The sequence below is a fragment of the Eretmochelys imbricata genome, chromosome 10, assembly GCF_965152235.1.
Source record: "Eretmochelys imbricata isolate rEreImb1 chromosome 10, rEreImb1.hap1, whole genome shotgun sequence".
NCBI lineage: Eukaryota > Metazoa > Chordata > Testudines > Cheloniidae > Eretmochelys > Eretmochelys imbricata.
This window is the reverse complement of record NC_135581.1, coordinates 9,802,707-9,830,344: the sequence shown is the minus strand read 5'-3', so window position 1 is coordinate 9,830,344 and position 27,638 is coordinate 9,802,707. Positions and strand designations below refer to the sequence as shown.

Below are 27,638 nucleotides of genomic sequence, written 5' to 3'. Positions count from 1 at the left end.
TTAGGGCATTACATGTCAGAGGCAGCCCGGTCCCGCTGCCCCTTCTTTCTACTCTGACGTGCTTCGAGATCACAGATTTCCCTTCATTCCTTTTATTTTTCATTTTCCTCATTCCCACCAAGCAGGAAGAAGAGGATCCTGTTGTAAACCTAAGAAAAGAGGCTTCCTGCCCAATTTACCCCGGGGATCTGGGAAGGGGGATAAATAACAGAATTTGCTTAGTCAAAACTGCTGAACAATCTATACCTCAGCGAGTGCCCCTGTGAGGAACAGCACAACCACCAGGTCACCCACGGCCATACAAAATGCATGAGCTTCGAAGGTGTCATCTAGGGCTTTCAAAAGGGGTGTTGGAAGAATGAAGCAATCTGATTGGCTCCTAGCTATGGTGTTGTCACATGATAACCACACCGTTTGGTCCTCCATGGCCTAGTCACTTGGATGGTATCCATGAGCCTAACTGCTGACTAAGAAAGGGTTTCTCACAACGCTTCAGAAAAACAAGACCAATTGGTATACCTGCCTAGGGCCCAAAGCTTCCCTAAGCTGTTCACCTGCCTACGGCACAAAGCTTCCCTAAGCTGTTCACATACTGCTTCCAGGGGACAGAGCATGGCCTAGCGGCTAAAGCCCAGAAGTTGCAGGGATGGATTCAGCTCCTGACTCTGCTACTCAATCACAGAACTCAAATTTGGAGAAAGCTTCTCGGGTCACCCACCCTATCTCCCCATCAAAGGAGGGCAGTTCCTTACATTGCCTGGTACTGCGCCCAGTATAGTTTTAACAATCCCATGCAGTGGAGCTCCCACCACTTCTCTTGGAGAGATGACTCCACAGAGCTCAATCTCAAGGAGTTCTTCCTGATATTTAGCATCTGATAGTTGCTACCGAATGCACCGTCTGTAAGACACAACACAAAGCCAGCCATTCGAATGGAAACTGCCCAGAGCAAGGCTCTGTCTCTTTCATTTAACTCCTGAGAGAGCCCCAGAGAATAGGTGCATAGGGGAAGGTACCTGGAACAGGTGTCTTTAGGTTTCTTATTCTGATGCCACCTGCCATCTGTAGGCCCTTTTCTACACCTTATTAAAGGCCCTGATCCAAAGGCCCTGATCCAATCCAATCTTCCCATTGGCTTCAACTGACTTTGGGTCAGGCTCTAATCTCCGAAAGGCAATGGGTTTTCAAAGTCGTGGGGAAGCATTCCCAAAAGGGAAGGGCTTCTTCACGAGGACGAAAAACCTTCCTCATATCAGATGCTGCAATTGAGTCCAGCCCTGCCTGATCCTAGCACCTCCAGAATTCTCCCGCAACCAGTGGGAGATTGTCTTGACTTGGGGCTGTGGGATTGGGCCCATAAAGCAGGCGTGGCTTAAAAACAGACTTCCAGGCGTAGAAAAATAAAGACACTCAGCCTCCCGGCTGTGGGTTATCAGGTCACACCCCATCCCTCCGGTGCTGGGGACGCGAGGCCTCATGCCTCCCCATGCACCGGAGGTGAGATAGCCTCATGCTACATGCCACGCCCTGCCACATGTTATTGCCTTACTTACCTCACTCTCAGCCAATCAGATCCTTCCATTCCCCAACAATGCCAGGCCCTCTTATCTTGCCACAACGGCCATCTCCTGCTGTGAAAAAGGAATGTTCCATTTTCACGGAGACCGTAGGGGTGTCCAGCGTGAGCAGTTCTTAGCAAAACACTTTGGTTGTCTAACCAAATAACTTCACCACATGAAGCAAAATGGGTGGGGGAGAAAAAAAAAACCCACTTTGATGCAGGCAGGGGTCAGAGCAAGGGGGTGGTCAGGAGAGTGGGTTTGCCCCACAGCTTCCCCTCCTCCTTGGCTGGCGGGATTAGAGCTCCTGTCAAGGTTCCTCCCCCACTCTGAACTCTAGGGTACAGATGTGGGGACCTGCATGAAAAACCTCCTAAGCTTATCTTTACCAGCTTAGGTCAAAACTTCCCCAAGGTACAAAGTATTCCACCCGTGGTCCTTGGAATGGCCGCTACCACCACCAAACTAATACTGGTTACTGGGGAAGAGCTGTTTGGACGCGTCTTTCCCCCCAAAATACTTCCCAAAACCCTGCACCCCACTTCCTGGACAAGGTTTGGTAAAAAGCCTCACCAATTTACCTAGGTGACTACAGACCCAGACCCTTGGATCTTAAGAACAATGAACAATCCTCCCAACACTTGCACCCCCCCCTTTCCTGGGAAATGTTGGATAAAAAGCCTCACCAATTTGCATAGGTGACCACAGACCCAAACCCTTGGATCTGAGAACAATGAAAAAACATTCAGTTTTTTACAAGAAGACTTTTAATAGAAAATAGAAGTAAATAGAAATGAAGAAATCCCCCCTGTAAAATCAGGATGGTAGATATCTTACAGGGTAATTAGATTCAAAAACATAGAGAACCCCTCTAGGCAAAACCTTAAGTTACAAAAAAGATACACAGACAGAAATAGTTATTCTATTCAGCACAATTCTTTTCTCAGCCATTTAAAGAAATCATAATCTAACACATACCTAGCTAGATTACTTACTCAAAGTTCTAAGACTCCATTCCTGTTCTGTCCCTGGCAAAAGCAGCATACAGACAGACACAGACCCTTTGTTTCTCTCCCTCCTCCCAGCTTTTGAAAGTATCTTGTCTCCTCATTGGTCATTTTGGTCAGGTGCCAGCGAGGTTACCTTTAGCTTCTTAACCCTTTACAGGTGAGAGGAGCTTTCCCCTGGCCAGGAGGAATTTCAAAGGTGTTTACCCTTCCCCTTATATTTATGACACGCCCCCCAAATCTCAGCTAGGGTGAAACACTGGCTGGGATTTCTTCCTGGAGCTCTAGGAAAAACAGAGTTAATAAGACACATGCATCTCTAAATATACTACCAAGTACATAAAGACTAACAATATTTTCCACATCTTAAGGACGATTTTAACCAGTTGATTCTGGGAAACTTTCACGGGAGAGTGCATCAGCCACTTTGTTAGAAGCTCCTGAGATGTGTTGGATGTCGAAATCAAAATCTTGGAGAGCTAAACTCCACCGAAGAAGTTTTTTGTTAGTTTCTTTGACGGTGTGAAGCCACTTCAGTGCAGCATGGTCGGTTTGCAGGTGGAAACGCCGTCCCCAAACATATGGGCGTAGCTTTTCCAGAGCGTAGACAATGGCATAACATTCTTTTTCAGTGACTGACCAGTTGCTTTCCCTCTCAGACAGTTTTTTGCTGAGAAACACTACAGGGTGGAATTCTTGATCAGGTCCTTTCTGCATTAAAACTGCTCCCACACCACGCTCGGATGCATCTGTGGTTACTAGGAACGGTTTGTCAAAGTCTGGGGCCCTTAGTACAGGGTCAGACATGAGTGTCGCTTTAAGCTTGTTAAAGGCCTTCTGACACTTTCCGGTCCACTGAACAGCATTTGGCTGTTTCTTTTTGGTTAGGTCTGTCAGTGGGGCAGCGATTTGGCTGTAGTGCGGTACAAATCGTCTGTAATAACCAGCCAAGCCTAAGAAGGATTGAACCTGTTTCTTTGACTTTGGGACAGGCCACTTTTGGATAGCATCCACTTTGGCCTGTAGGGGGCTGATAGTTCCTTGACCCACCTGGTGTCCAAGGTAAGTCACTCTGTTTAGGCCTATTTGACACTTCTTAGCCTTAACAGTTAGTCCTGCCTCCCTTATGCGCTCAAGGACTTTTTGTAGATGTTCCAGGTGGTCTGCCCAGGAATCCGAAAATATGGCCACATCGTCAAGGTAGGCGACTGCATATTCTCCTAATCCCGCTAGGAGACCATCTACAAGTCTTTGGAAAGTGGCGGGTGCATTTCGCAGCCCGAAAGGGAGTACATTAAATTCATACAGCCCGAGATGTGTGATGAAGGCTGACCTTTCCTTGGCAGATTCATCTAGCGGTACCTGCCAGTACCCCTTTGTTAAGTCCAAGGTAGAGATGAACTGGGCCCGTCCCAGTTTCTCTAACAGTTCATCTGTGCGTGGCATTGGATAGTTGTCTGGGCGAGTTACAGCATTTAGCTTACGGTAGTCCACGCAAAAACGTATTTCCCCATCTGGTTTGGGAACTAGAACCACTGGAGATGCCCATGCACTTTCAGAGGGGCGGATTACACCCATCTGTAACATATCCTGGATCTCCCGTTCTATAGCAGTTTTAGCTTGAGGAGACACCCGGTAAGGTTGGGCCCTAATTGGGTGAGCATTACCTGTGTCAATGGAGTGGTATGCCCGTTCAGTCAGTCCTGGGGTGGCTGAGAACGTTGGCGCGTAGCTAGTGCACAGCTCCTGGATCTGCTGTCGCTGCATACGCCCAAGGGTCATGGAGAGGTTCACCTCTTCCACACCACCAGCACATTTCCCTTCGTAGTAGACACCTTCAGGCCACTCAGCATCATCTTCTCCCTGGGCTGTAAACTGACAAACCTTTAATTCTCTGGAATAAAAGGGCTTTAGAGAATTAATATGGTACACCTTAGGCTTTCGGTTGGAGGTGGGGAATGCTATGAGATAATTAACAGCTCCCAGGCGCTCCTGGACCGTGAATGGCCCTTCCCACGATGCTTCCATTTTATGGGCCTGGAGCGCCCTTAAGACCATGACCTGGTCTCCTACTTTGAAGGAACGCTCTCTGGCATGTTTATCATACCAGGCTTTTTGCTCTTTTTGAGCATCCTGTAAGTTTTCTTTAGCAAGGGCTAAAGAGGTTCGGAGGGTGTTTTGTAGGTTGGTTACAAAGTCCAGAATGTTAGTTCCTGGAGAAGGTGTAAATCCCTCCCATTGCTGCTTCACCAACTGCAATGGCCCCTTAACCTCACGGCCATATACAAGTTCGAATGGGGAAAACCCTAAACTGGGATGTGGTACAGCTCTGTAGGCAAAGAGCAACTGCTGCAACACTAGGTCCCAATCATTGGAGTGCTCATTTACGAATTTACGTATCATGGCCCCCAAAGTTCCATTAAACTTCTCCACCATGCCATTTGTTTGATGGTGGTAAGGAGTGGCAACCAAGTGATTTACCCCATGAGCTTCCCAAAGGTTTTTCATAGTTCCTGCCAGGAAATTAGTCCCTGCATCTGTGAGGATGTCGGAGGGCCAACCTACCCTGGCAAAAATGTCTGCTAGTGCCTGGCATACACTTTTAGCCCTGGTGTTGCTTAGAGCTACTGCTTCCGGCCATCGGGTGGCAAAATCCATGAAAGTCAGTATGTACTGCTTTCCTCTGGCTGTCTTTTTCGGAAAAGGACCCAGAATATCCACAGCTACTCGCTGAAATGGAACTTCAATGATGGGGAGTGGCTGGAGAGGGGCTTTGACCTGGTCTTGGGGTTTTCCCACTCTTTGGCACACCTCACAAGACTGGACATAGGTAGAAACATCCTTGCCCATTCCCTCCCAGTGGAATGATCCCCCCAAATGGTCTTTGGTCCTGTTCACCCCAGCATGGCCACTAGGGTGATCGTGGGCTAAGCTCAAGAGCTTGGCCCGGTATTTAGTTGGAACTACCAACTGTCTCTGAGGATGCCAGTCTTCCTGGTGTCCACCAGAAAGAGTTTCCTTGTATAAAAGTCCTCTTTCTACAACAAACCTGGATCGATTAGAAGAGCTGAGAGGCGGTGGGTTGCTCCGTGCCGCCGTCCAAGCTCTCTGGAGGCTTTCATCTGCTTCCTGTTCGGTCTGGAACTGTTCCCTTGATGCTGGAGACATCAGTCCCTCATTGGATTGTGGACCTAGGCTTGGTCCCTCTGGAAGCAATATAGGGGATGGAGCTGTTTCTGTTGACTGTGAACCGCTCTCCGCTGGTGCACTATGTTGGGATTCAGGCTCCGGCTGAGCCTCTTGTGTAGGGTTATCGGCTGCTGCCAGTTCAGGTTCAGTGGGGCCCTCTGGTGTTGAGGTTGCAAGTACTGGATTCAGTGCTGACACAGGGTCTGGTGTTGGTTGTTCGGCTGGTTCCGGTTCTGGGACTGGTTCCGTCTGGGTCTCTGGGACTGGATCCACTACTGCTGTTGCAGACATTGGCCTGGGGTCCGGGTCCATCACCTCTGACTGGGTCCTGATAGAAGTTTCCGGAACAGAGCTAGGCCTCACGGCTTGTTTAGCCTGGCTGCGGGTGACCATTCCCACCCTCTTGGCCTGCTTCACATGATTGGCCAAGTCTTCCCCCAACAGCATGGGGATGGGATAATCATCATAGACTGCAAAAGTCCACATTCCTGACCAGCCCTTGTACTGGACAGGCAACTTGGCTGTAGGCAAATTGAAAGAGTTGGACTTGAAGGGTTGAATCGTCACTTGGATCTCTGGGTTGATTAAATTGGGGTCCACTAAGGAAGCATGGATAGCTGACACTTGTGCTCCGGTGTCCCTCCACGCGGTGACCTTCTTCCCGCCCACACTCACAGTTTCCCTCCGCTCCAAGGGTATCTGGGAGGTATCTGGGCCTGTGGATCTCTGGTGTGATTCCGGTGCAATGAACTGTAATCTGTTGGGGTTCCTAGGGCAGTTGGCCTTTACATGCCCCAGCTCGTTACATTTAAAACATCGTCCAGCTGACGGGTCACTGGGGCGAGGAGGGTTGCTGGAGAACGGGGTGGCAGGACGATAAGGGGTCTGGAGGGTTCTTTGGGAGGTAGGTGGGGCCTTGGGCGGCCCCCGGTAATAGGGTGTGGTCTGGGGTGGTCCCTTCTGGTCTCCGCTCCAACTGCGACCAGTTTTCTTCTTCTCTGCCACCTCCACCCATCTGGCTCCAATCTCTCCTGCCTCGATTACAGTTTTGGGTTTCCCATCTAGGATGTATCTTTCTATTTCCTCAGGAACACCCTCTAAGAACTGTTCCATTTGCATTAGGAAGGGCAAATTTACTGGAGATTCAACACTTGCTCCTGATATCCAGGCATCCCAATGTTTCACAATGTGGTAGGCATGTCGGGTAAATGACATGTCTGGTTTCCACCTTAGGGCTCTGAACCTCCGACGAGACTGCTCGGGTGTTATCCCCATTCTGACTCTCGCCTTGAATTTAAACAGTTCATACTTGTTCATGTGTTCTTTAGGCATTTCAGCTGCCACCTCAGCTAAAGGTCCACTGAGCTGCGGCCTCAGCTCTACCATGTATTGGTCAGTAGAGATGTTGTACCCAAGGCAGGCCCTTTCGAAGTTTTCTAGGAAGGCCTCAGTATCATCGCCTGCCTTGTAGGTGGGGAACTTTCTGGGATGGGAAGTGGTACTTGGAGAAGGATTACTAGGGTTTGTTGGGATATTCTGCTGAGCCTTTATCTTCTCCATCTCCTTCACATACTTCCTCTCTTTTTCCTTCTCCTCCAGTTCTTTGTCCCTTGCTTCCATAGCTCTCCTGTGAGCAGCCGCTTGGTGTTGTTCTGCCTCCCTTTCTTGTTCCTTCTTCAGCCGCATGCGTTCTATCTGTCTTTCATGTTCCCTTTGTCTTTCCTCAGCCTGAAATTTGGCTAATTCCAGCTGTAGTCGAGCTGAGGATTCGGTCATTCTAACCTCTCTGTTTTTAACTAACTTTACACCCGAGGTTTAGAAATAAACAAACAAAACTTGGCTGTAAAATTTTGCTGTGCTGGAATAGAATACCTATTCTCTGATAGTGATTGTCAGCCTACAGAAAAAGACAATTCCCTTGTCTCTGCTCTGGGCCCAACTTAAAGCAAAAAACCTCCAGCTACTTGGAAACCTGCTTACCCAGCCCAAAGAAAAAAAAAATTCCCTTTCAAACCTGTGCTCCTTGTAAAACAAAAAAATCAAAATCCAAAAAAAAAAACCCCTGCCACTTTTGTCTCCAGGCAAATGGGTAGAGCACACACCCCCTATTTACTTTTAGGAAGGAAAAAAAAAAAAAAAAACCTCTGGGTTGGAAGACTGTGAATTTCCTTGCAGGAGTTAAGTACCCTGCCTCCAGGCAAAGAAAACCTGCAATTCACAAGATAATCCCCTTTTGTCTCTGCTTGGCCACAAAGCAGAGAAAAACAATCTGCTTTCAGTTTCAACTGATTTCCAAAGGAAAAAAAAAATTCCTTTTTAAAATCTGTATTTCTAGTTCAAAAAATCTCAACTGGATCTCAAAATGATTTCAGGTTAATCCCACCACTATGCCACCATGTCAAGGTTCCTCCCCCACTCTGAACTCTAGGGTACAGATGTGGGGACCTGCATGAAAAACCTCCTAAGCTTATCTTTACCAGCTTAGGTCAAAACTTCCCCAAGGTACAAAGTATTCCACCCGTGGTCCTTGGAATGGCCGCTACCACCACCAAACTAATACTGGTTACTGGGGAAGAGCTGTTTGGACGCGTCTTTCCCCCCAAAATACTTCCCAAAACCCTGCACCCCACTTCCTGGACAAGGTTTGGTAAAAAGCCTCACCAATTTACCTAGGTGACTACAGACCCAGACCCTTGGATCTTAAGAACAATGAACAATCCTCCCAACACTTGCACCCCCCCCTTTCCTGGGAAATGTTGGATAAAAAGCCTCACCAATTTGCATAGGTGACCACAGACCCAAACCCTTGGATCTGAGAACAATGAAAAAACATTCAGTTTTTTACAAGAAGACTTTTAATAGAAAATAGAAGTAAATAGAAATGAAGAAATCCCCCCTGTAAAATCAGGATGGTAGATATCTTACAGGGTAATTAGATTCAAAAACATAGAGAACCCCTCTAGGCAAAACCTTAAGTTACAAAAAAGATACACAGACAGAAATAGTTATTCTATTCAGCACAATTCTTTTCTCAGCCATTTAAAGAAATCATAATCTAACACATACCTAGCTAGATTACTTACTCAAAGTTCTAAGACTCCATTCCTGTTCTGTCCCTGGCAAAAGCAGCATACAGACAGACACAGACCCTTTGTTTCTCTCCCTCCTCCCAGCTTTTGAAAGTATCTTGTCTCCTCATTGGTCATTTTGGTCAGGTGCCAGCGAGGTTACCTTTAGCTTCTTAACCCTTTACAGGTGAGAGGAGCTTTCCCCTGGCCAGGAGGAATTTCAAAGGTGTTTACCCTTCCCCTTATATTTATGACAGCTCCCCATCCTGTTCCAATCTACTTTGATCACTGGATGCAGGGATGTATAAAGCCCTGTTATAAAAGTGTCTCAGATCCCCATGATGTCAGCACTGCAGCCACAGCTCCTACTTGCTGTCCTCTCATTCAAACTGCTTGCAAGATCTTAGAATCCTAGAAGCATAGGGCTGGAAGGGACCTCAAGAAGTCATCAAGTCCAGATCCCTGCGCTGAGGAAGGACCAAGTAAATCTAGACCATACCTGACAGGTGTATGTCCAACCTGCTCTTAAAAACTTCCAACAATGGGGATTCCACAACCTCCCTTGGAAGCCTATTCCAGAGTTTAACTACCCTTAGGATTAGAAAGTTTTTCCAAATATCTAACCTAAATCTCCCTTGCTGCAGATTAAGCCCATTGCTTCTTCAGTAGACAAGGAAAACAACTGATCACAGTCCTCTTTCTAACAGCCCTTAACATATTTGACCTTTATCAGGTCCCCCCTCAATCTTCTTTTCTCAAGACTAAATGCCCCGTTTTGTTTTTTTTACTTTTCCTAATAGGTCAGGGTTTTAAACCTTTTATCGGTTTTGTTGCTCTCCTCTGGACTCTCTCCAATTTGTCCACATCTTTCCTAAAGTGTGGTGCGTAGAACTGGTCACAGTACTCCAGCTGAGGCCTCACCAAGGCCAAGCAGAGCAGGACAGTTTCCTCCTGTGTCTTACGTACAACGCTTCTGTTCATATGCCCCAGAATGATATTAGCCTTTTTTGCAACTGCCTCACCATGTTGACTCATATTCAATTTGTGACCCACTGTAACCCCGCAGCATACTACCATGTAGCCATCTACCATCTGGCAACCAGTTATTGCCCATTTTGTGGCTGTGAATGTGAGTTTTCCTTCCTAAGTGTGGTACTTTGCACTAATCTTAATTGAATTTCATCTTATTGAATTCAGACCAATTTTCCAATTTGTCAAGGTCCTTTTGAATTCTAATCTTGTCTGCCAAAGTGCTTGCTATCCCTCCCAGCTTGGTGCCACTTGCAAATTTTATAAGCACGCTCTCTGTTCCATTATCCAAGTCATTAATGAAGATATTGAAGAGAACCAGACCTAGACTGACCCCTGAGGGCCCCCCTATATACACCCTTTAAGTTCAACAGCAAACCATTGATAACTAGGGCTCCGTGTTTGTCACAGAGGTCACAGATTCCGTGACTTGCTGTGACCTCCATGACTTCTGCAGCAGCCAGTGTGGCTAAACCCTGGGCTGCCCAAGCAGCTGGCCCCGGAGATAGCTGCTCAGGCAGCCCTGGGGACAGCTCCGCAGCCAGCCGCTTGAGCAGCCCTGCAGGCAACTGCACCGGCTGCTGCTCTGCTGGCCCCGGTAGCTGGTTCCAGGGACTGCCGGAGCAATGGCTAATGCGGCTCGCTCCAGGGACCACCTGATCAGTGGTCTTGGGGGTGGCCAGAGCAGTGGCTGGTCTTAGGGCTCCGCTCTGGTGGTGGCTGGAGCAGCCACTGGTTCCCCAGGGTTCAACCTATGGTGGCTGCCGAAGCAGCTGCTGGCCCCCCGGGGCTTCCCCCCTGCCACTGATGCCGCAGGATCCCCCCCCCACAGCATCTCCACCCTAAGATTCAATCAGGGGTATTTATGGTATAAATCATGGACAGGTCATTGGCCGTGATTTTTTGTTTCTTGTCCGTGACCTGTCCATGATTTTTACTAAAAATACCCATGATTAAATTGTAGCCTTATTGATAACTACTCTTTGAATATGGTCTTTCAACCAGTTGTCCACCCACCTTATAGTAAATTCATCTAGATTGCATTTCCCTCGTTTGCTTATGAGATTGTCGTGTGTCAAAACCCTTACCAAAAATCAAGATATAGCATGTCTACTGTTTCCCACAGCCACTAGGCCAGTAACCCTGTCAAAGAAGGAAAATAGGTTGGTTTGCCATGATTTATCCTTGACAAATTTATTCTGGCTATTCCTTATAATTGTAGTATCCTCTAGGGGCTTACAAATTGATTGTTTAGTCATTTGTTCTAGTATCCTGACTGCTCTGTGATTCCCAGGTTCCTCTTTGTTCCCCCTTTTAAAGACAGATACTATGTTTCCCCTTCCCTAGCCCTCTGGGAGCTCACCCATCCTCCATCAGTTCTCGAAGATAATTGCTGATGATTCTGAGATTGCATCAGCTAGTTCCTTAGTTTTTAGGAGGAATTTAATCTGGCCCTGCCAACTTGAATACATCTAACGTATCTAAATATTCTTTAACCTGTTCTTTCCCTATATTGGCCTGAGTTCCTTCCCCCTGGTTAATATTAATTGTATTGAGTATCTGGTCACCATTAACCTTTTTGGTGAAAACTGAAGTAAAATAGGCATTAAACACCTCAGCCTTAAAGTCTGATTTTTTTAAAGTCTGCTTTCATTGTCCTCAGGCTGCTGCTCTAGCTCCTTCTTCTCCTTAGAATGGGGAAATTGATCATTTCATGATCACTTTCACCCAAACTGCCACCCAAGATTATCTGTGTCAGGTAAGAGTCACTTACAATGAGCCCTGACTCTTACTTAAAAGCCACCAGAGACCAGAGGAGACGTGGCGAACTCCTGCAAACAAGCTCCTGCAAACAAACAAAGGGGACGTGGCGAGCTCCTGCAAACAAGCTCCTGGCCATGTGCATGTGCAGTGACTGGGTGTGCAGGCTCCAGATGTAGCTGAGCACATCCCAGCCCTTGAGCGCCAGTCAGAAGATGCAACCCTAAATGTAATTTACATTCAACCTGTGATGGCTCCTGAACCCACTTGTAAGGGAACAGGGAGTGGAGCAAGCCCCAGCTTTGCCTTCCATTCTGGGAACACAACGGGAGCTGAGAGCCATACACCTCTGCCTTCCCGCCAGACGTGCCTCCCCACCCCTCAAGGCAACGCAAAGGCGACTCACGGCATGCGTGGCACAGTTTGCTGCGTGCTCATACTCCGTTGGCTGGTACCTCCGGTTGGACGGGACCCTGTGATTCATAAACCTTGAACGAGAAACCGGGAAAGAAGCAGGGTCAGAGGGCGGAGTCCTGGGGCAGGGCCACAATCCATGTATTGATCACGTCGGATCAGTTACACTTGGGATTGGGTTCTGGTGAGTGTGGTGCCCTCCAGGTAACCCAATCCCAGCTCTGGGAGCATGGGGTGGAAGCGTTGGTGCTCCAATTCTAGCTCCACCAAAGCTTTGTGATGGGTTCTGCAGAGCGGCATTCATGAACAGGCCTAGAGCTCACTGGGAGCAGCTGATGTGTATGTTCCTCCACCCTCTGACCCCACAGTGGCCCCTAAGTACATCTGCCAGGCTAACTAAACTCAGTGTTGCCTATTGGTCTGGTCCCAGCAGTGTCTGACGGGGCTGATGGCTGCACCTTCTCTGCTCACACACACTGCTGCACTCACCTTTCTATTCATCATGCACCCTTTCACCCTGTGCGGTCACTTTCCAAGAGCCCCCACTGGCCAGGGAAGCAAGAGTTACAAGATCACCCCTGAGTTTCGGTCTCTGATGCAGTGCACACTCCCTCCCATGGCTGGTTTAGGACTCTTTAGTGTGTCAAGCAAGCAGTTTCTTGGGTAGACACTTTCCCTATGCTGGATGACCACCTCTGAGCTGCACCCACTTCCCACAGCTACATGTGCCCACGAGATGCCACGTATGGCAGGATCCTGGGCCAACAGGCTGCTGCTATGCAAGACTCAAACTCAGCCAGCAAGGGGCCACTCCAGGGGATGCTGGAGAAATGGCCCGTGCTAATGTTCCTAAAGAGGGAAGATCAGAAGAGGTGTCCCCTAAAATTCCTCTGGCCCTGTGACAGCTGCTGTCTTTCCCCTACCCTAGTGATATCTTGCCACCTAGGGAAACTGAGCACAGCTCAAATATTCGCACACAACCCACTGAGAAGATGCACTTGTTATTTTAGGAGGCATCACCCAGCTCTGTTAGGAAGGAAGGCTCCACAGGGACATGTGGGCAATACTGCCAACTGTCTGAGCTCAGGGTTGGAATGAGGAGGCCAGGGGAAGAGAGAGAGAAAACTGCTTGCACACGTAAGAAAGACAGCGTTCTGGATCTTCGAGTCCCACTTGGATTCGCTGGGCCAGGGCCTATTTCTGTGTGCTAGCTCCTTCCACAGGCCACGCTTGGAACTGCACAGTTTTCCGCTGTAGGCACAGGGTGCTCTCAGCCAGGCACAAAAAATAGGGTTACAGGGTCCTAACAGCAAGGATATAGATCCACTTCTCAAAACCACTGCTTTGCCCAGCACTTTCACCATGGCTCAGGGGAGGGGAAGGACTGACGCACAGATGGTGATTGGGAAAACTGGCAGGAGGAGGAGGAGCTGAACTGGTGAGAGGGAATAACAGTCCTTTTCCTGTCTATAGCACCTTCCATCCAAGGATCTAAAGCACTTAAAAAGTAACCATGGAACAGTTAAGCCTGACAGCACTCCAATGAGGCAGGCTTGGTGTTATGATTTTCATTTTACACTTGGAGAAACTGAGGCACTGAGAAGTGATGTTACTTGGTAGACGACTCTCAGCAAATCAACCACAGAGACAAGCTCTGATCCCCTGAGTCCCATGTGCTACACATAGGCCATTCTGCCTCTCTAAGGTTAAACAGCATGTGCCATATTCTTCTCTCAGCGATTCCAGTGCAGTTCCATTGATGCCGGCGGTGCTGGAGGGTGATGAACCTGTGGGAGAAGCAAATTTGGCGTCACCACTGACACTCTGCCTTGAGTTGTCAGACTTTACATGACGCCTTTCCTCTAAAGGCAGATGGGGAAGCCACTGCACTGCCCTCTCCCAGTGCTTCCTGTTCCAGGGGGTGGCACACCCCTTTTATGGTATGTGGTTGGAAAACAAAGGACAGCTGGGGGGGCATAATGATGGCAGCCAAAAGAAGGGGTGAGGGAAACCAATCATCATTGGACCTCCTCCATGTTTGGCCAAGAGAGGAAGAGTCCCAAGGCCTAGCTTGCCCTCACACCATCATTTCACAGCTGTGTGCCTCTGATTTTGTGTTGTGGTGCATGTCTGTGTGTGTATACCTGAATAAGAGGGAAAATGTCACACTTTGCATTCCTCTCTATTCATTTAGATGGGATATTGCACTAATATGCCTTTGTTTTCCGCGCTCTACCTCTGTATGTTTCTAAGGATTCCCCCACCTGAAGATACAAGCAGCCCATCTCAGTGCAAAGTGCTGCAGAGGAACAACACAAACCATGCTCTCACGGACACTTTAGTTTTGATTTGCTCTCTCTTAATCTGAAGTATCCAATTGCTCTCGATGGTTGAAGAAACACAGCAATTTACCTCACCAGATCTAAACCCCGATAAAGAAATAACATTGGGGCTTGTCAGTTGCTAGATGTATCATGCTGAACTTCAACATACAAGAGTAGACAAACTAGATGTGTCTCCATAGTGAAAAACATATCCAAGATAATGAAGGTTGGACAAAGTGTAGGGTTCATACTTGGGCATGGGATAATCAAGGCCATATGCCCTAATCAAAGGGATTGAGCTAAGGAGTGGAGCACTTGGTGTTACTGTCATCTTCAGAATAAGTATTCAATTGCTAATGGTGTCTAAAATGCGGCTTTAGTGTTACAGTTGTGTCCTTCATCCATGGCATGACCCTGGGATGTTACACCATGTCAGGGCAATGCCCTATTAAGAATGACCATAGTCCACATAAAACCAGATGTAGAAGGGTCAACGTGTGCTGTTATACCTGTGTCACTGCCCACGTGGTCAATGGGGACTGCACAGGTGAAACTGTGTGTGGAATTTGACCCGCTAAGCACATCTAGAGCAAAGTATCCTGTCGGGTTTAGGCGAGCTAGCTGGCTACTCTTCCCTGGCAAATACAGCACTGTTTTAAGAGCTCTTTGAGGAAGAAACAGCTGTTCGTCCTTTGCAGCAACACTGATTAGACAGTGAGACACAATTGTATTATCTCTACAATATCAGATCAGTGTATCTGGGAATCTCCAGCAGAGAGACATGACCACGTTATTTCTGGTATATTACACGTCAGCACACAGAGACCTACAGAACAGCATCCAAGGTACCTATTCTTCCCTAGCTGTGTACAAGTAAGCCCTACTGAAGCCAATGGGAGTTCCTTGTATTCTGCTAGGGCAGTGTCATTCCCCAGGATCCTATGCACAGGGATCTGACTCTCATGGATGCTGTGCTGAAACATAGCAGCAAAGACCCTCCAGCACTGAGGCATGGCTCCATTGCATGGCAGCATCCGTTAGGATCTTACAGCACCGAGATGTAACATGGTAGGGATATCATGGTCATCAGCAGGAGCTGAACCTTCAGCATTCAAAACCGCCCATGCCACTTGAGCCAAAGGAATCTGACATTTAGGGTACGTCTACAGTATGAAATTATTTCAAAATTATTCTATTTGAATTTTCGGAAGCAATTTTATACATTCAGTCTTCTGTGTCCCCACTAAAGCGCGTGAATTTGTCTGAGTGGGTCCACAGTACCGAGGCTAGCATCGAATATCGGAGGGTGCACTGTGGGTAGCTATCCCACAGTTCCTGCAGTCCCCGCCACCCATTGGAATTCTGGGTTAAGCTCCCAGTGCATGATGGGGCAAAAACATTCTCGCGGGTGTTTCTGGTATGTGTCATCAGTTGCTCCTCCCTTCGTGAAAGCTAGGGCAGACAATCATTTCACGCCCTCTTGGTGTGCAGACGCCATACTGCTTTCAGCAGACGGTGCACCGCTGCTCTCCTGCTACTATGAATCCACCTCGCCTTTCCTCTCGTCTTCCTATGTAATCTCTAGTATCTACTCTTTCTCTTCCTCATCGAACGCTTCCGCTGCCAACTCTGCTCGGCCATCGTGAACCGAGCAGCACAGCTTCCACCGCCAACTCTGCTCTCCCACTACTGCTGCGCTTCCGAGCTTCTCCATGTTGTCTGTCCAGGGCTCCCGCCTCCATGAAAGCTACAGAAGACAGCCATTTCCTGCCTTTTTTTGGCTATCGTGAACCAAACAGCACCTCTTCCACTGCCACTCTGCTCTCCTATGTTTCATGCCCTTTTTCCAGGATGACCTGTGCAGGCACCATAGCCATGGAGCCCGCTCAGAACTCCACTGCAGTTTTGACCATTGTAAATACCTCGCACATTATCCAGTAGTATGTACAGTACTTGCAAAACCGGGCAAGGAAGTGACAGCAGCGTGATTACTATACTGATGAGGACATGGACATAGACTTCCTAGAAACACGGCATGTGGCAATTGGGAGATCATGGTGGTGTTGGGCCAGGTTCATGCCATGGAATGCTGATTCTGGGCCCGGGAAACAAGCACAGACTGGTGGGACTGCATAGTGTTGCAGGTATGGGATGATTCCCAGTGGCTGCAAAACTTTCATATGCGTAGGGCCACTTTCATGGAACTTTGTGACTTTCTGTCCCCTGCCCTGAAGCGCAAAGACACCAAAATGAGAGCAGCCCTCACTGTTGAGAAGCGAGTGGCCATAGCCCTGTGGAAGCTTGCAACGCCCGACAGCTACCGGTCAGTCAGGAATCAGTTTGGAGTGGACAAATCTACTGTGGGGGCTGCTATGCTGCAAGTAGCCAACACAATCATTGACCAGCTCCTATCAAGGGTAGTGACTTTGGGAAATGTGCAGACCATTGTGGATGGCTTTAATGCGCTGGGGTTCCCTAACTGCGGCGGGGCGACAGATGGAATGTGTATCTCTACCTTGGCCCTGGAACACGTGGGCGGCCAGAACATAAACCGCAAGGGGCACTTTTCCATGGTGCTGAAAGCACTGGTGGATCACAAGGGACGTTTCACCGACATCAACGTGGGATGGACGGGAAAGGTGCATGACGCTCGCATCTTCAGGTACTCTGGTCTGTTTGAACAGCTGCAGGAAGGGACTTACTTCCCAGACCAGAAAATTACTGTTGGGAATGTTGAAATGCCTATAGTTATCCTCGGGGACCCAGCTTACTCCTTAATGCCATGGCTTATGAAGCCGTAGGCAGGCACCCTGGACAGTAGTAAGGAGCAGTTCAACTATAGGCTGAGCAAGTGCAGAATGGTGGCAGAGTGTGCTTTTGGACATTTGAAAGCGCGCTGGTGCAGTTTACTGACTTGGTTAGATCTCAGCACAACCAATATTCCAATTGTAATTGCTGCTTGTTGTGTGCTCCACAATATCTGTGAGAGTAAGGGGGAGACATTTATGGCAGGGTGGGAGGTTAAGGCAACTCGCCTGGCTGCCAATTTTGCACAGTCAGACAACAGGGCGATTAGAAGAGCGCAGCAGGGCGCACTGCCCATCAGAGAAGCTTTGAAAGCCAGTTTCATGGCTGGCCAGGGTACGGTGTGACAGTTGTGTTTGTTTCTCTTAAAGTTACCTGCCTCCTATATATATGAAAGGAAATAAAGTCACAATTGTTTAAAAACCATTCTTTATTATTTGTTGCACAAAACATTGAGAGAAATAAGAAGCTAGACATGGTGGGGGGAGCAGGTATTGGGTTAGCGGGGTGGAGGAGGAGTGAAGGACAAGTCCAGAAACCAAATCAAAATTTCGGATATGCCAGCTTTCTGCTGCTTGTGCAATCCTTTGGAGTTGACTGTGTGGGTCCCCGTAGCCTCCCGCCCATGTCCTTGGGCATCTGGGTGAAGAGGATATGGAACTTTGGGAGGAGGGAGGGTGGTTATACAGGGGCTGCAGCAGCAGTCTGTGGTCTTGCTCCCTTTCCTGCATTAGATTCACCATACAGCAGAGCATGTCAGTTTGCTCCCCCATGAGCTTGACCATAGCATCCTGCGTGCTCTCATCGCACGCGTCCCTCCTCTCTTCATATTCATGTAATGCTTTACGCGACTCCGCAATTGTTTGCCTCCACGCATTCAGTGTGGGAGCACTGCATGAGCTTGGCGAACATGTCATCCCGAGTTCATTTTTTCTGCCTTTTAATCTGGACCAGCCTCTGGGACTGAGTAGATAGGGGCCACGTTGAAACATTTGCACCTAAGGGAGGAGAAAAAGGAAGGGTAGTATTTTAAAAGATACATTTTAGAGAACAAAGGGGATACTCTTTCTCAGTGAAACAGGCAATTCATAGTACACAGCACATGTTCTTTCTGTACAAGGTTGCATTTTGCCTCTTATACTGAAGTGCCTGCCACTTTGGTGTGAGTAAGCCACCACATGCGGCTGGGCAACAGAATTCAGCTTGCAGGCAGCCATGGTAAGCCCTAGGGGCAGGTGGGGTTCTGCTTCTTCCACATTAATTTCAATGCTTTCAAACTGCTGGGCCCCCTTTCCCATAGCAAGCAATGCCTGGTGGGTTTGCCATATAAAAGGAGGGCCTGTGGGCTCTCTGGGATGATCACTTCACACAACACCCTCCTCTCCCCCCTGCCCCAAACCATGTGGCTCTGATGAGGTTCTGAGCAGGGATGAGCCCTTTAAACTAAACGCGAACAGCCCAGCACGGCTGGGTTTCCCCCCACCCCCTACCGTGTGGCTCCAAACAAGCTCTCACTCACCAGAAGTGCCTTCTCCAGGGTCATGGTCCGGGAGCCTGCCTTGGGAGTGGGGGAAGGCTATTGGCTCCAGCGTTAAGAATAGTTCCTGGCTAGGGGGGGAAACGGATTCCCCACTTGCCACCTGTGCACTGTCCTCCTCCTCCTCCTCCTCTTTGTCCTCCAAAAACTCATCCTCCTCGCTCCGTTCTACTCCCCCCTTGCAGGTGTTCATGGACAGTGGTGGGGTAGTGGTGGCATCACCCCCCCCCATAATTGCATGCAGCTCACGATAAAAGTGGCATGTATGGGGCTGTGACCCAGAGCGCCCGTTTGCCTCCCTGGCTTTTTGGTACGCTTGCCTGAGCTCCTTGATTTTTGTACGACACTGCTCTGTGTCCCTGGAGTAGCCTCTTTCCGTCATGGCCCTGGAGACTTTAGCGTATGTATTTGCATTTCTTTTTTTGGAACATAGTTCTACCATAACAGATTCGTCTCCCCAACATGCGATGAGATCCAGTACCTCCCGTTCGGACCATGCTGGAGCTCGTCTGCGAATCCGGGACTGCGTGGTCTCTTGTGATGGTGGACTCTGCATGGTCGCCTGTGATGGTGGACTGTGCTGATGGTCACCTGTGCTGATGGTGACCAAACAGGAAATTCAAAAGTTCCCGGGGCTTTTACTGCCTACCTGGCTAGTGCATCGGAGTTGAGAGTGTTGTCCAGAGTGGTCATAAGGGAGCATTCTGGGATAGCTCCCGGATGCCAATAACGTCGAATTGCATCCACAGTACCTGTAACCCGGAACTGTGATCTCGATTTTAGTGCTACTTCATTTGCCAAGGTGGAGTACAGAAATTGGATTAAAGAGCCCTTTAAATCGAAAAAACTGGTTTGGTCATGTGGATGGAATCAGTTTTATTTCGAAGTAACTCAGCTAATTCCGAAATAACCGTGTACTATAGACCAGGCTTTAGTAGCAGGATTTATCTTTGCTGGGGCCAGTCACTATAGGAACACACAGCCACACGAAGTGCTCACTTGCACGGTCACTTGAGTACAATAGCAGGACCCCAGCAGTGCTCCTGTAGGTGTTCTCAGGTGGGAAGAAGCTGGAGCCATGGCCTATGCTTTCCCCCTCCACTGGCTGGCAGAGTGGGCCAGCCATAGAGAGGAATGCATGCTGCACCTGCCTAAGGGGTGTAGCAGCTGGCATGTTCCCCTGGCTTGCCTGGGAGCTTGCCTCCTGGAATGGCTCAGTTCTGCATCACCCAGTGCAGGCCCATGTCCAGTTATCATTTTCTATTTGCCCAATGGTAGGACTGAAAGGCCCCCCGCTTCGTGGCAGGGGGTTAGACTAGATGACCCTAGCGGTCTCTTCTAACCCTATAATTCTACGATTCTAGTTCCTAGGTGCTGAACAAACCCAGAGGAAGACGACACCCTTCACACCCAGGCAAGAAATCCCAGGGTCTAACACAGCTGGCTCACAGCCTGGCCTCACTGCCATGGTTAGACCTGGTTTGTATAAAAATAAATCAATGCTGAACTGACCAACCTGGATCTAACCTGTCACTGAGACTTAGGCCTATTCTGTTCAGTCGGGGCTACTCTTGTGGGACACACATGGGTGCATTTACTACTCAACTTCCCTGGCCCTGTTTATTAGTCTCACTAATAGGCTTTAATAACCCCCCCGAGCCAGGCCCCAGCAAACAAAGAGAGCTTTGGCTCTGTTAATTCCCTGCCTGAGCCCGGATTTTGTTCGCATTCCTTCCCAACATCCTGTAACAATCTCTCTCCAACAACAGGACATTATTTTACTGTACAGTTGCTAGGTAACTGTCCAGAGCCTCACTGAAACCCCATCTGGGTGCTTTTATTTCTTCCTTTCTTTCTTTCTTTCTTTTTTTAAATCCTTTCTGCATGGCCCAGACATTCAGGGTTCTTCGGTGATGTCACAGTTTCCTTGGAAACACGCACGAGGAGATTTTTTTAAAAAACAAAACCTCACTTTGTCTCTCGCCCATGCCGACTCTGATGATCGTTATTATTATTAATAATAAAAGCGAGGCTGACCTCAGGGGCATGTGTCACGCCGATTCCCACAGGCCCTTGGGACGGGGGAGTGCGCCTTTTGAACTTGGGCAGGGAAGTAAATGTCCAGGAATGGCAGAACTGAATACCAGCATGTAAGGATATCCTCACACACACACACACAGTGGAGCTAGGCCAGGGGACCGGATGGCTCAAGGGCCTGGGAGTGGGAGCTGGGATTTGTTGGAAATTCAGCTCTGATCAGTCTATCTAGGTTCTGATAAAAGCATCCCTCACTGTATTATCTGAGTGGCTCCCAAGAGATCAGATGTAACTTCACAATAGGCCAATGGCTTAATTTTGCCGCCTTCCTCCCCTGAGGTAGCCAGGGCTGTGATTTTATGTATTTATTTCCCTCTTTCATCTCTTCTACTTCTCTCTCTCTCTCTTTTCCTTCTTGCCTTCACATCTTTGACTGTGTCTACACTATGCTCCTTACAGCGACACAGCTAAGGTCTCCTATGTAGCGGCTCTGTGCAGGCGGGAGAGAGCTCTCCTGCTGGCATAATTAAACCAGCCCCAACGAGCATCGGTAGCTATGTCGGCGAGAGAGCATCTCCCGCCAACATACCGCTGTCCACACCCGCACTTCTGTCAGTGAAACTTGTGTGGATCGGGGTGTGTTTTTTTTCCACACCCCAACTGACAAGTTTTGCCAACAAAAGTGCTAGTGTAGACAAAGCCTTTGTTTCCTCCTCCCTTTGGGTTTGTCTACACTTAAACCACTACAGCAGCTCAGCAGCAGCTCTTCAGTTGCGCCTCTGTAGCACATCAGCATAGACATTATCGACACCAAGAGAAGGGGTTCTCCCATCGGCGTAGGTAATGCACCTGTCAAGGGGCGGTTGGGTCTGCGGGGTCTCTGGGGCTGGTCTACACTGAAAACCTACATTGGCATAGCTGTGTCTCTCAGGGGTGTGAAAAATCCATCCCCCTGAGAGATGTCGCTATGCCAACCTAACCCCCGGTGTAGACAGTGCTAGGACCTCGGAAGAATTCTTCCATTAACCTAGCTATCACCTCCTGGGGAGGTGGATTAACCACAGCAATGGGACAGAATCCCTCCCACCACTGTAGTGCATGTCTACACTGACACGCTGCACCTTTGCTGCTGTATTGTGTTAAGTGTAGACATAGCTGAAGTGAGCATCATGCTCTGATGTGAAGGCAGAGAGATTTCAGATCATTTTTCCCCGTCAGTAGTGACTGATGGTCCTCACACTCCGATGAGCGCAGTTTCGGGGGGAGGATAGAGGGGGAGACCAAGGAGTTTAATTATTTTCATTTTAAATGTAGAACTCACCTTTTGCCACTGTCTGTGCAAAACCAGATCTACAAACCAGCCTACAAAGCAGTGGTGAGGAACGCGGCTCCCCAATTAAAAAGAAGCCCCTCCTAACTCGACCCACCTCTTCCAAAGCAGTCAGGAGCCTTGGGCTCAGTCAGACCAAGCATGGAGCCTCTGCTGAACACACTCCAGCCCCTCACGAAGAAATGCGGGGCTGTTAGCTCAAGTGTCCAGGTTGATTTTAGATGCTGAGCTGATAGTCTCAGTCCAATTCCACCTGAACAGGCAACACCAACCACCTCCCTTGTTGATAGCCACAGGACAGGCCGGGGCTGGAGGAAGTCTGCTCATGCCTAGAGGTGGCTTCTTTAATCAGGGATGGGAAGGTTGTCATGGAGCTGTCTGTGCTGTGCTTTGTTCTGTGGACATGCCAAGGAATTCAGTCTCTAGGGCTCCCAGTCCAGCACTTTCACCAGCACCAATTTAACACAAAAGTATTTGATAAGTAAAAAACAATAGCAGCTGGGCAGCAGCTGATGTGGCTGGAGAGGCCCACGGCCCTATGGGGATCTAGATTTATTGACTAAGACCTGTCCAAAAACTCCACAAAGAATACAACACAGGTACCTAACTTCCCAGTTGGTCAAACTGCCTGTCACTGCTCTCAGGGCCACCAATGGGAATGGAAAGTAACTCCATTAATGTCAGTCAAGTTGTTCTGGACTCATATACCAATGTAACTGAGAGAAGAATCTGACCACTGAGTGCTCCATCTTGTAGGCCTGTATTTGATTGGGGGCTTATGTAGCCTTATAAAATTCTACATATTCATTTGTCTGGGATAACCTTTTTTGAGTACGATTAGATTTTGCCACACTCATCCCCTCTCACTCCCTTTGTTCACTGTCATCCCTCGCTGTGGTACCTTTAAATTTGAATGTTGTAGACTGAATGCTTTGTGCCAATGACTTGTCTGTAATGCCTCAGGCAAACCTACAATATAAATAAGACCCCCCCATTAGCATCCTGGGACAGGAGAGGCAATAGATTTTGTGCCTGGGCTGGTATTTCCACAGCCCTTTTGCAAGGTTGAGTTCAAAGGAGAATTGTGGAGACAGACAGATTTTCAAAGCTCTTTGGGAGCTGAGCAGGCACAAAATTGTGCCTTTGAAAGTCTGACCCCCTAGTGAGTTTCTTTGCAGCTTAAAGTTAGCGAGCTGCAAAGCTGGAGTTTGGATCATGTAACTGATTTCCCATTTGCTTTGCCTACATGTTGACACACATTGGAGTGCCCACAGCCTGAGCTTTCAACCCCTGGGGATTCATCCGCTCTAATCCAAGGCGGCTTTGGTTTCACTGCAGTTTCAAAGTAACCATGCGCTGTCATGGTCCCTCTCTCTCCTGGGTTGTTCTCCTCATTCCCAAACCCCACAAGGTCTCTCTCCTCAGCCTCAACAAATCAGGAAGGTCTGTCTCCCCTTACAGACCCCATGTAAACCAATGCCTACAGCTTCATTACCAGAAGCCCCAAGGAACAGAGAGGATGTCTCCTGGGCTCTGCAGCAGCAAATCAAGTAGCCACTCCCCAAGTGCCTTCCATTGCATGCTCCATGGGGCATTCTGAACAAACTTCCTAGCAGCAGCTGGGCTGGTTGCATTGATCAGACAAAGCAAAGCACCTTCTAACCAGGTGCAATTAGTGATGTCTAGATGATCAGAGCATGCAGCACCTAAATGTGCCTGTTCAAATGAGAATAGGCTGTTCTGACTGTACTTTGTCCTCCTCAGGCTCCATACTGCTCACAAACCCTATCCTCCGACCCAGCTCCTCTTTGTACTGCGAGCTTGATCCTGCAAAGTGCACGACGCCTTTGGCACTTGCTGACAATGCACATACCCCTGTGGTGGCTGGGCCTGCTGTGCTCCAGAGGAGGGCCAGTGGTGGAATGACTCCCTGTGGGGGAACAGCTTTAATTTCTACCAGGGGCAAGGGAGCCCAGCTGTTCGAGGACGCTGAGAGGCTGTAATAGCTGGGTGCTTCTCCCAGCCACAATAACCACAGGTGGACCCTAGTCAGCACCAGCCACGTTTTGGTCTGCCCTGGAGTCCTGCAACTGGGGAGGTTGCTGATACTCTGCCTCACTGCAGCCTCCCCCCTTGGGCTTTCCATTGCCGGGGCCTGTAGACATTCACATGCTTTATCCTCCAGTCTGGCCCCCCTGGTGAAAACAAAATGAAACAATGGCCACCCGGCATCCTGTCTCCTCCATCTCCCAGCTCTTGCCTTTGATCCCATCATTATTCATTGCATTGCAGTAGTGCCTAGCAACTCAATCACAGACCATGACTGTACTGCACTAGCCGCTGCACACAACAGAGAGACAATCCCTGCCCCGAAGAGCTTACAGTCTCAATGCTCTCCCTGCTCCAGGCTTTCCCTCATGGACCCTGCTGCCAAATGGGCCAAAATCCATCGTCTAAGACTGATTCCACCCTATCTCCCTGCCTCACCCACAACAGCTTGCCTCGAGTCTGACGAGCTGAATGAGCCTCCAGCAGGATTTCTACCATCATCTCTGTGAGCTTCACGCTACACCCTCCCTCTACTATTTCCTAGAGTACATTTGTTGCAGGGCTGCCCTGTTGGAGCACTGCCCGTTCCAGTGGAAGGACAGCCATCAGAGCCTTACACCTGAGCTGCTGTCTGGATGAAATACCTGTCTTCAGACAGCCCCGTTAGGAGAGGGCACCGGAGATTCTAATTACACTTGAGCTGTCCATATCTTCCTCCACATTGAGGGAGAGGGGCGACTTTCATGAGCTTGCACTATATAGATTTCTATACAACGCAAGACAATATAATTTTGGATTTACACTCCAGAGGGTGCGTGCACAGAAGTGCTGGCCATTCCCCTAGCTGAGTCCTCCCACACAGAGCTGATCGCAGACTCTGTGTGATTCTACAGCTGGGTGTGTCCCTACTTGTGTGTGTGCTGGAAAAGGGCTTGAGAGCCTGTCACAGCAGCACAGAGTAAGGGAAACCCAAGCTGGTGGGACAGGCGGGCTCAGTGGGACCCCAGCACATCCAGAGGCACCCTGAACGAGGAGTCCAACTCGTCACAATAGCTTGCACAAACACACAGGGAAATAGAAAATATATTTACATTATTAAATAACTGACCAATTTTCATGGTGTTTAAAGAGACGGTATCTACCTACTGAAGTCCCCAGATTAACTTTCCCTATTCCGTTGGCTCTGGGCTAGTGACACTTCACATGAGCCCTGCCAAGTCTAGTGACTTGTCTACACAGGCAGTTATTCTGGAATAGCTGTTCCTGATTAGCTCCATGCATACATGCTCTTATTCTGGAATAAGAGTGCCTTATTCCAAATTAATTTAATGGATTAAATTAAATGGGAACAAGGCACTCTTATTCCAGAACAAGAGCATCCACACATGGAGTTAATCAGGAATAGTTAATCTGCTTTTAAAAAAAATCACACGCTACCTTATTCTGGATTAATTTTTATGTCTAGACAAACCCCAAACTGCAGCATTAGCAATGCAGTGTGCTGACATACCTGGTGACCATGTTAGTCCTCATGCAAGTGGTCACATCCCAAATTATAATATGTGAGGATTTTTTAAAAAATACTTCACTATTTAAAAAACACAAAATCCAAAGACAGTAGCAATTTTACATCCTATTGTAGTATAGACACATGATTCCATCCATCCCTGGGTGGAGACAAAGGAATGAAAGATACATTTAAGGGCTTGAACAATCTGATAATACCCCTTTAAAACATTCAATAAAACACTAGATAATATACTTATCGGACAGCATGACACCCAACCTAATGGAGATGAGAGAAAGGGAAAGACTAGACATAGGTGCTGCACATGTGAGGAAATAGGCCAGCTACTCACCCGTGCTGCCATGATGGAGGCCAACTTTGGGAGAAGATTGGAGGAACTGCTGTTATTTGTTCTAGGGGAGATGGAGTGTTTGGGAAGGGATGCGTTCTGCCCTAAGACTCTAGAATGAGGAGATGGATACACCTCCATCTCAGTGACTCAGCCCTCTTCCCCTCACAGATCACTCCAAACAGCAGTGCTGATGCCAGCTTCTAACAATCTGCCAGTCATACCTGGTTAGATGGCATCCCATAAAGGAACTAGACAGAGAAATTGTAAGAAGGCAAAATAGAAAGTTACCTCAAGATGCCCCACAGCAGCTAAGGGAAGCTGGGACTGGAGTAACTGAGCTCCCCCATCAAACCTGCTCCTACACTATCCCATCCAGCGACTACTGCTGAGAAAGGCTGGGAGGGGAGTCGTGGGATGGGCTCCCACACTATTCCCTGCGGTAGCTTCTGTTCCTGCAAGGAAGAAGTAAGTACAATTTCCTGCACACAGGCTCCAGCAGGAGCATGTCTCTGTGGCGCAATGGGTCAGCGCATTCGGCTGCTAACCGAAAGGATGGTGTTTCAAGCCCACCTGGGGATGGCGGTCACCCCTTGCTACTCAAGACGTGCTAAGAGCTCAAAGGCCCCTTTTTTGGGGGGAGGGATAGCTCAGTGGTTTGAACATTGGCCTGCTAAACCCAGAGTTGTGAGTTAAATCCTTGAGGGGGCCATTTAGGGATCTGGGGCAAAAATTGGGGATTGGTACTGCTTTGAGCAGGGGCTTGGACTAGATGACCTCCTGAGGTCCCTTCCAACCCTGATATTCTATGATTCTCTGATCTGGAAGAAGCTCAGTGTGAAATGCACTCATTGCCCCAGGCGAGGGAGTTAGCAGGGTCACCATGAAGAATCTGTTTCCTCCCGTGCTGCACCCCATTACAGACGAGAGCCATCGGCAACTGAACAAGAGGGCTTCCAGCCCCTTTTTCTCTCCAGTGGCTGCTTCTGGCAGACAGTTAGCTGAGCTTTGTGGAGCTGTCAGTCCTAAATGGGAGGATGGCAGCCTTTGCCAGAATTAATATGCACAGGTTGTTAACTGCTGCCAAAGGGTTTCCCATTTCCCTCCTTCAGGCCTGTCTGATCCTGGCCCCATTTCCCAGAGAGCAAGCTACAAAAAATCCCATGCCCACAACTCTTGACTCCAGCACAAAGAAACTCTTGTCCCTCAGAATCAAAGGAAAATCCAGAGCTGGTTTCCCATATTCATCCCCTCTCTCTCTCTCTGTGTTTTTACTCCCTGTCATCCAAGAATGAGGATGCTCTGAGCATCATACAGACCTGTGAGCTGCTTTCTAGCTCTCGCTTTGTGCAGGGTAGAGAGGAAAACAGGTTAAAACCAGATTTTAGATGTTAGGTGGGGTGTGAGAGCATCTGGGAGCTTGAAGACTCAGGTGGATGATCTGAGGCTCATGGATCTGAAGCACTGAGATTTCACACACTCCCTGAGGCATAGACAGAACACATCATGGCATGTGGGGTAAAGGTTTATATGCACTTGTGTGGGAGGAGCTGCACCACTCAGACATGGCTTCCCCAATTGCGTATAGTGTGTCCTTCTCAGATTTATGCTGACAAAACCTCCATTTAAATACACATGAGGAGGAGCAAGAGCAAACAGTGGGAGGGAGTGTG

The 27,638-nt window shown here is 48.6% G+C and overlaps 1 protein-coding gene and 1 non-coding gene across 2 annotated transcripts in view; one reads left to right on the top strand and one right to left on the bottom strand.

Annotated features, from left to right (window-relative positions):
* The window catches only part of MMD2 (monocyte to macrophage differentiation associated 2), a 33,371-nt gene extending 7,741 nt beyond the window's left edge, over positions 1–25,630 (bottom strand). The window contains exons 1-2 of the mRNA XM_077828737.1: positions 25,620–25,630; positions 12,020–12,146 (exon numbers count right to left, since the gene is read on the bottom strand). Of these exons, the coding sequence (XP_077684863.1) occupies positions 12,020–12,146; positions 25,620–25,630 (138 nt within the window). The remainder of the gene's footprint in view (positions 1–12,019; positions 12,147–25,619) is intronic.
* An 843-nt stretch (positions 25,631–26,473) lies between these two features.
* On the top strand, positions 26,474–26,547 carry TRNAS-GCU (transfer RNA serine (anticodon GCU)). The gene has a single exon. It is a non-coding gene; the product is annotated as a tRNA-Ser (tRNA).
* Positions 26,548–27,638: the final 1,091 nt, after the last annotated feature.